Source organism: Cherax quadricarinatus, chromosome 70, assembly GCF_038502225.1.
Source record: "Cherax quadricarinatus isolate ZL_2023a chromosome 70, ASM3850222v1, whole genome shotgun sequence".
Taxonomy (NCBI): Eukaryota; Metazoa; Arthropoda; class Malacostraca; order Decapoda; family Parastacidae; genus Cherax; species Cherax quadricarinatus.
The window spans coordinates 15180994-15190641 of record NC_091361.1 but is presented as its reverse complement, the minus strand read 5'-3'; the positions used below and the strand labels follow the sequence as shown (position 1 = coordinate 15190641).

Sequence of the window (9648 nt, the reverse complement as noted above, 5' to 3'; positions counted from 1 at the left end):
ATCATTATCTTTTTGGTCACTACTGAGCTAACGCAAAATCTGAAGGGGTTATATAGTAGTTGGAGAACGGGAGATGATCAGAATGGGACGGAATCAGGGTTTGACTGGAGGGAGCAAAGAAGACTTTACTAAATCCTTCGATCAAGAGTCCCTTAATAACATCAAGGAACCCAGCTGAGGGACTCTAATCAGTTGTCTGAACTGTACTGATGTTCGATTCAAGACTTGAACGAAATCGGATTGATAATTTAAGATTGGAAAATACTCACTGATGTTTGCAGGAGGATTGGAATATATACTCGTAGCAGCTACTCGCTCGCGGGAATAACTCTGATGTTTTCCTTGGAATCTGAACTCACCTGAAGTGTCTTGTCGATAATGGGAATCGGTTCCGGTTTGCATTGCTTGGCCACGGCATCGGGCGATCGACTCAAGGTAAACTGCTCCATTTCTCCCTGAAATATACCAAGCGTCTAATAATAACAATAATAAATATTAAAAATAATAATTAATTATTATTAGCAGTAGTAGCAGGAGTATTCATACGAAAGTGCAAAATACCCTTACGGATCATACATAGCCTTTAGAATGGAGAGTAATCTAATTTGATCCGAGTAAAGGGAGGATGGTTTCAATTCCTCTTGTCAAGAGTCGTTCACCGGAATCAAGATATCTTTCTCACATCCTTCCCATGAAATCAGCAAAAGCTAAATATACGTGGTAAACATGACAGTAAACAAAAAAAACTTTTCATGGATAGTCAGGAACATGGGTAATAAGGAACATGGATAATCAGGAATACAAACATATGTGAAAACCTTCATTTGTTCTATGGGGTTTTAATGCAAACAACTGATTTGCAAGATGAAACACGAGAATAGAGATATCTTGATATCTCTACATTCATATTGTCATAAATAAGATATCTTGACATGTCAAGATATCTTGTTAATGAAATTAAGATATCAGACATATTTGCAAATTTCCTAAATTTGCTTGCAGCAAATAAGCCAACTGTAGATATAAATCCAGAAGTACTCCCGTAGACTCTTTTGTGGTCTAGTTCACAAGTCTTTTGTGTATCCATATGTTCTTGCGCTACCGCTCACAGGATGGTTATGGGGTGCACAATAAACTAGCCACTTCGGTGGCAAAATCTAAACAATAGACATGCAACTTTTTTTTTTTAAGTCGAAATACTAGAAACACAACCTGTTTGTAAGTTGAAAAATCATGAACACGACTTGTTGGTAAGCTGAAACGCCAGAAGTACAACACGTTCGCAAGTTGAAACACCAGAAACACAACTCGTTCGTAAGTTGTGAAACTTGTTCACGGCAATAAATAAATAAGTCCTTAAAAAAAGTTATGATTGATAAAGTATGAATATAAACAGAAATATGTAGAATATTGGAGTGGGAGGATAGTGATGTTGGAAGATAGTGGAGCAAGAGGATAGAGGAGTTGGAGACAGTAGACTGGGGAAATGGAGTGGGTGGTTAATGTGATAGGATAATACTGGAATATATGGGTAACACAGGTTTACAAATATCTGAGCAAAGAGAAATTTCACTTCAGTCTCCGGGGTGCTGATAGCTATTATGATCGTAGCAATAGACTGGCTAAAGGAATCTGTATGTATTATATAAATAATTAAGCATTGTTGCTATAGGAAATAGCATATATGGTTTAAACAATTACAGAAGGTCTGTCTAAATAGTGAGCCTTTTTCCGGTGCAGGTTATTTAGAGGCCTCTTGCCAGGTCACAGAACATCCAATGAGTCGATATTTTTCCAATTATTATTATAAAAAAAGAAGCGCTAAACCACAAGGGTTTTAAAGAGCAGCAGGGCAGGGAAGAATGTGAGGGTATTGGGTAGCAAGAGGGAGAGGGATGATTATTAGGTTATGGAGTGCAGTGGGGCAGTGGATAGTGCAGGGGTAGAGGGTAGCAAGAGATTGAGGTAGAAAAGACTGAGGCGAATGCTAGAGGCATCATCAGAGTTTGTGCAGTAAATCAGTTGCTGTTATAAAGTCATTAAGAGAGTTTGGATAAAGGAGGGTCCATCAGCAAGAAGGGTAGGTATAGAAAGGGCAGCAGAGCGGAGACTACTTTGGAGGTAAATTCTGCAGATTGTGGCTAACAGATACTGGAATCTGAGATTTTCACAGAGGAACAGGGCGCCTCTCGCAGATACCCGCGAGTGAGAAGAGTGTGGCCAATGGAAAGACGGGAGAGAGTCGTCCCCCCAGCCTCGACATTGATGACAAGACGACCAGAAACTTATACTCTAATAGAATGAAATTTGTTTTGAAGCAGATCAGACCAACGTTGTTGCCAACGGATGCGAAGGTGGGTAGCTGTTACAGCAAAATAGTCCGTGAATGGAACACCTCTATATGAAACTGGGAGGTCATGTACTGCTGACCGTTTAGCAGTGTCTGCCTGTTCATTGCCCTGTACGTCAACATGACCAGGGACCCCAACAAAAAACAATATCTTTGTGCTTGGTACAGATACGGCATAACCAAAGTTGGATACTAAGAATTAGGGGGTGAGGTGTATCAAATTTACGTATAGCCTGTAAAGCACTAAGGGAGTCAGACGACCACAAATGATGACAGGATAAGTTCTACAAGAATGGCATACAATTCAGCTGTAAATATGCTAGCCGAGGATAATAAATGCCCTCGCACGACTCTGTCCGGAAACATTACTGCGAATCCGACGCCGTCAGACTTAGAACCATCGGTGTACACTGCGATGGCATGAGAATGAGAGCGGAAGTGGGCAGTTGGGCTTTCGCACATGATAGTGGGAAAGAACAGACACGAACAGCTGGAACTCCCCAAGGGGGTAGTGAAAAGTCAGATGCTACACGAACATATGAAAGGTGGTAACTGAAGGGAAGACAAGAGTAATTGTAGGCGAAGAGAAAAGGGACGGAGTAAACAGGGGCGACGAACAAATAATATCTACTAACATCAATGACGATCCTATATATGGAAGGATTGCGGAGGTCATGAGAGCAAACATAATAGCGAAGACAATGAGCATCACGGTGATCGGACAAGGAGGGAATATTCACTTCTGCATAGAGGCTCTCAACCGGTGAAAAGCGAAAAGCACCGAGGCATAAACGTAATCCTTGGCGATGGATGAGATTAAGACTAGAGAGAATAGCAGGAGAGGCCGCTGAATAGATCTGGTGACCATAATCGAGTTTCGATAAAATGAGGGCTGAATGTAGGCGAAGGAGAGTTCGACGATCATCCCGCCATGAAAGATGAGCGAGGGTTTTAAGAAAGTTCAGCCGACTATGACAAGTTGCCTCCAGAGAGGTAATGTGAGGTTTCCAGGATAACCTACGGTCAAACAGAAGGCCGAGAAACCTGACCGTATCACGTTCTGGGATACGGGAGCCATATAGGTACAACGGATGATCAGAGACGACAGAACGTCTAGTGAAAGTAATATGGAGAGTTTTACTACTCGAAAATCTATTAAACCCACGAGTGGTGGTCCAATTGGAAACACGGCTGACCGCATGCTGGAGAGAAAATGCAATGAGGTGACAGCACCTACAGTCATCAATGCAGAGCGATGACAAAATACTGGAGGAAATAATAGATGCCAGACCATTTATAGCAAGGAGAAAAAGTGTTGTGCTCAGAACACATCCCTGGGGGACACCTTCACCTTGGGTCAAGTCCGGGGAAAGCATATTATTAACCAAGACACTGAAATGTCTTTCAGTTAAGAAGTTCTTAAGGAAAAATGATAGATTGCCTCGGAGGCCTCAGGAGTGGGCCTGGGCCAAGATGATATACCTCCAAGGTGTGTCATACGCCTTCTCTAGGTAAAAAAAAAAAAAAAAAAAAGATGGCGATAATCGAGTGGTTATTGGTAAAGGCATTACGAACATACGTATCGATGCGTAGTAACGGATCAGTGGTAGAACGGCGCTTACGAAAGCCATATTGACTAGTGGATAGGCTATTGCGAGTCTAAATATCACATCAAACGTCTATGTACCAGACGTTCCATCACCTTACAAACTGCACTGGTAAGAGCAATGGGATGATAGTGGGAGGCATCATGCCCGGTAGCACCCGGTTTGTGGAAAGGGAGAACAATGGCAGATTTCTGCAGTTGGGGAAGAACTCCTTGTGACCAAATAAGATTAAATAGTAAGAGGACTGCAGGGCTGACTGATGTAAATGCTGTAGCATACGAATATGAATGCCGGCAAGCCCAACTGTCGATGATCGGCAGGCGGTGTGTGTTGCCTCCAGTTGCAGAAGAGTAAAAGGCACATTATAGGATTCTTCTCTGATAGAAGAAAAATCTAAGGGCTCTAACTCTCTGGCAGACTTTGAGGAAAGAAACGAGGGGGCATAGATGAAGCCCCTGTGAAATACAGACCAGATGATTACCAATTTCAGTAGCAACGGCAAGAGGGTCTGCTATATCGACACCGGCAGCCTGAAGAATAGGAGCTGGGTCGGGAGAGTTTTACCAATCAGTTTCCGTATTTTTTTTCCAGACTGCACTGATAGAGGAAGCTGAAGTGACGGTAGAAACAATTCCGCAAGCAAGTGCGTTTAGCGTCAATGATGACACGGCGAGTGACCGCTCTCTTCTGCTTAAAATCAAGAAGTCTCTCGTTCTATTGTACCGGTACCTGCCCCAGGCAGCGCGTTTCAAACGTACTGCCCGAGCACAAGCAGACCACCACCATGGCACACACTTCTGAGAATGCTTGCCCGAGGTTAGGGGTATAGAATGTGAAGCTGTGGCTAAGACTGAGGTCGAGGAGTAAAATCTCATCAATGGAGGACGGGGAAGGAGCCTCATTAAAAGCAGTTTGATGCTTGTAAAGGTCCCAATTCGCCTGGTCAAATTGCCAGCATGGGCTACGAGGAGGTGGAGAATATGTAGGAAAAGTAAGGATGATTGCAAAATGATCGCTGTCATGCAAGTTAGGGAGGACAGACAAGAAGTCTAGGACACTTGAAGAGCAGACCTAGAGATCGATGCAAGAGAGTATGAGTACGAGGATCAAAATGGGTGGGAGTACCTGTATTTAAAACATGGAGGGAGGCGAGAAGCAAGAAAAGCTTCTAACAATGCCACGGCAGTCAGAGGAAATGGTGGGCATTATAATCGCCAAGTAACAGAAGTGGTGGCGGTAAGGACGAAACTAGAAAGACATCTGAGATAGATAATGCCCGAGAAGCAGAGAGATACAAAGAACAGATTGTATCCCACTTATTCAAGTGGATATGGGTTGCAGTGTAATGCAGACTGTATGGAATATCAGTCCGTATAAGGACACTTTAATTAAAGGTTCCATCGGAAAAAGGATCCTATGAATACAATAAATCATAGCCTGAGATGGGATGATAACAGCGGAGTGTAATTTGGGATCTTGTAAACAAACACCAACAGGGAAAAACTGGGAGAGCAACATCTCAAGCTCACCCTGGTTACCTCTGAGGTCGCGGATATTCCACTGTAAATAAGCCAGGTAAAGGTATCTACAGACTAGAAGGGTTAGAAAAGTCCATATGTGGCGGCAGCGGAAAACGTTCAAGCAGTGAAGGAATGGGACGCTGCGAAGAAAGGAGTTGCATAGACGGAGGAGAGGGAAGAGGAGTAACAGGTGAAGGATCGGTATCCATCGATGGTCTAGTCTCCTCAATATATTCTGAGATAGCTTCAAGTGTTTCGGAAGAAAAGAACACTGTACGGGAGACAATATTGGAGAAGGAAGAGGAGGGTGAATGATGATTGGGACAATGGACTGTACCAAGGTAGGGGGAGGACGAAAGGGTAGAGGGAATTGGAGAAGAAGCGTGGTAGGGGACAGAAGAGAAAGGAACCTGGGAGGGGGCAGAAGAGGAAGAAACATAGAAGGGGACAGAGGAGGAAGGAACAGTACGAGGAGGGTGAACCTCCACACTTGTAACAGAGCTACTTAGAGGTGAAGAACCAGGGATAGAGACTGGAAAGGCAAAATGTGGAGGTAGTAACATGGGGATTTTTTGGACTTCTGATAAGTAGAGGGGCGATGGGGAGGAGGTGTTGTACGAGGTCATGTCGACACCGGAACTTGTGAGAAGATGAAGTGAGAACAGACTGATGTATTGAGGTAGAGACTTCAGAGTCCAGGACAGCAAAAGAATTAGAGACAACAGTGACTGTGTGTGGCATGCAAAGAGTACGTAACCTTTATTCGGCGCACGTACTCACCCTCATTTACAGGCTATCTCCCCCAACCAGCGAACCAGGTTGCTAAGAGTTGATGATGGGGCCCCGTCGTTCAACTAGTGACCAGGTTCTAGCCAATAAGAAGATGGTTTTGGCAATCGCAGAGGTTATGTGGGTACCGCTCTCCTGTCTGCCCTTGTCATTCCCATTCTAGAGCTGGTTGAAGCACGGTCTGCTATCTTGTGGCTTCTATTTCTGCTTTGCTTACCGTGGAGTGCACTATACTTATCACTGTACATAGTGTACATATTGCTGTTATAAATTGGTGAAGGATAATATAAGTCTAAACTTTTTCTACTGTGTTTATTTGCTCCCATTACACCCGGGGTAACAGGCCATTTGAATCCTGGGTTGTAATATGGGGGCCTGTCTGGGAGGATAATGATTATCAAGAATGATTTCTGGATGATCATATCCGGGATGACGGTTCGGGATACATATTACATTGATCTTTGTGTGTCGGTCCTTTTGTGGTGGGGGTGTTGCGGCCCCCTGCCAAACTAGCGGTTAAATAGTTAACCTGCCGGCCGGCAGTACCACTGGGTACATCATCAAACCCAATGTGGGGACTGCTGAGCCGGCCTTAGAGCAGTAAGTTCCTGAGTGCCTCACGGTGCACATCTAAGCAGTAGGTACCTGACCACCTAAGGGTACAGTCTACTGGCTTTAGTAACAGTATGTACCTGAGTGCCTCAGGATACGCACCTAAGCAGTAGGTACCTGCACACCTAAGGGTACACGTCTACTGGCTTCAGCAACATTAAGTACCTGAACTCCTCAGGGTACACATCTACGCAGTAGGTACCTGACCACCTAATCGTACCTATCTACTGGCGTTAGAAGAACCGCTCACCGCAGCTCACTGAGTCTGTTGGCCTCAGTTACTTGACGGCCGCATTCAGTTAGCTTGCAGCATGGTGTTCGGCTAGCAGTGTGTCAACCGGCTTTGGAGAGGATTTACTGGACTACTGGTGATGTCTGTGGACTCACCGTCTACGCTGATCAACTGTGGGCTGGAATCATCAGATGCTGTTTAGTGGGACATTACATGAAGAAAAGGTTGGAGTGTTACACTGAACTGGGCCAGGACCGTAGTGTGACACTTAGGAACGTATGATGGAGTGGAACACTGAGATATGCACAGGACCGTAGTGGAACACTGAGATGAAAAGGGTGTCGTGGGACACTGAAGATGGCCTGGTTGTAGTGTACACTGAATAGTGTCATGTGACTGGCCTCGACCGGATAAGTGTCGTGAGAAACAGTTGACTGTAATATATTTTAAATGTTACTTAATTTATTATTTTAGCATAGATATATATATATATATAGTGACAGTAGTGTCAAGAAAGTTGTGCCCTGTGTAGGGTTACGAATTATTATTTTAGTAAATTGCTAATTATAATTTATTATTGTAACATGTACATATTATCATATATCATAGTTCAAATACCTCTAGACCAAAGATAGTTGATTAAAGATTAATTTATTTTAATGTGTGTATTTATGTATCCCGAACTCTTTATTACAAAAGGAGTAAATCTTACCATTTATATTTAAAAATTACTTTTTTGTAATATATGGGGGCCTGTCCGGGAGCTGGAGCTGGACTTAGAGAAACGGTTGAGCTTAAGGTGAAGCTCGTAGCAGGAACATTGTGCAGCTTGCTGTCTGGCATTGCTTTACAAATTTTGCGTGTCAGTTGTTACTAGCCTGTTCGGTGTGGAGAATTTTGCAGTCAGCTTTGCTTGTATGCGTATTCTGCAATCGTACTGTGCATAACTAAGCGTGTTCTGCAAATTAACGTGTTACGTTGGGGTATTCTGCAATCGTACTGTGCATAGCGAATAACTTATGCCACCTAGACGAGTCAGACGTCTGGTGTCGACATATACTTTGCATAACCTACCTAAATTGTCCCTACAGCGTTGTTGGCAAATTGCTCGTTCCATTGGCATTACATACAAACGCACTCTCACAGCTGCGCAACTGCGTTCACTGATTGCTGACAAACTTATAGAAGAAGAGATGGCACATCAGACTCCTCCCTCTACGGGAGCTAGGGAAAAAACTACTATGTTCTCGCAGGAGGAAGATGATACACCTACGGAGCAAAATGGTCAGTATAGTGCAGCTGGGTTGTCTCAGGGTGAATCAGCGTCGTTGGCACTTGAGCTGGCAAAAATCAATCTTGAGCAAACTAGGGAACAGAGAGCATTCGCAAGGGAAGAATTTGATAGGGAAAGAGAAAGGAGGAAGTTTTCGCATTCTGTAAATAATTTTAGTTTACAGAAAGCAGTACAGTTTGTTCCCCGCTTCAATGAGGCCGAACCAGAGCAATTTTTCGAAAGCTTCGAAAATCAGGCTCGAGCCTTGAGGTGGCCGGAACAGCATTGGGCATCGTTGGTTCATACAGCATTATCGGGTAAGGCACAGGAATTTACGTCAGTATTAAATGACGCTGAATTTTCTGATTATCAAGTAGTGAAGACCACAGTGTTGGGAGCATATACGTGTATCCCAGCCAAATACCGCAAGAGTTTCAAATTGGGCAGACGACAGCTTTGTCAATCCCTAGTCGACTTTGTGAGACAGCAAACCAAAGCTTTTACCAGCTGGTATAAAGCAAGTGGTGTCTCTACCTTTGAGGAGCTGGTGCAGCTTATTCTGATTGATAACCTGCTGGAGTCTGTGGGACCAGAGGTTCGAATCTTTCTGCAGGATCGTGACTTAACCACTGCATTGGAGGCAGCCAGGTTGGCTGATACCTTCGAAACTAACCGCTCCTTGTCCGAGCGGTCCCGTCTCTCTTTTCAACAGCCTGGCATCAGCAGAGATCGTCAACCTTGGAGAATGAAGTGCCAGCCGGAGGGAGAACGTCTACGTCAGCCAACCAAGTCACCTGGTGAGCCACGCTTCTCAACATATGGTCCACCTGCGGAGAGGCAAACTACTCATGGTGCATCTCGACAACAGTATCCAGAGAGACACCAGCCAGAACGACACCATTTGCAACGTCAACAGGGAGTAAAGGGCAAGCCTGTCGTCTGCTTCAGGTGCAATAAAGTAGGTCACATCAGTTCCAACTGCCCCCATAAACCCCAACCTATTGGGAAAATCTCTAATATCCCTAGTAACATGTCCCCTAGAGAAGTAGAAAAAGGTATGGCCCCTTATTATTGCAAAAGTCTTATTTCCCTTCAGGAAAACTCAGAAACAACTAAGGTAAAGACCTTTAGAGATACTGGAGCATATTGCTCACTTGTAAGAGAGGGAATATTACCCCTTTCAGACAATACTTCTTTGAATTCCTCTGTTTTATTGGAAGCATATGGAGGAGCTATATATTCTGTTCCTTTGCATAAAATTTATG

The 9648-nt window shown here is 44.0% G+C and overlaps 1 protein-coding gene across 1 annotated transcript in view; it reads right to left on the bottom strand.

The window, feature by feature from the left end:
• LOC128695258 (uncharacterized) overlaps positions 1–9648 on the bottom strand; it is a 1855180-nt gene that overhangs the window by 175285 nt on the left and 1670247 nt on the right. Inside the window, exon 12 of the mRNA XM_070099904.1 lies at positions 360–455. Within this exon, the coding sequence (XP_069956005.1) occupies positions 360–455 (96 nt within the window). The remainder of the gene's footprint in view (positions 1–359; positions 456–9648) is intronic.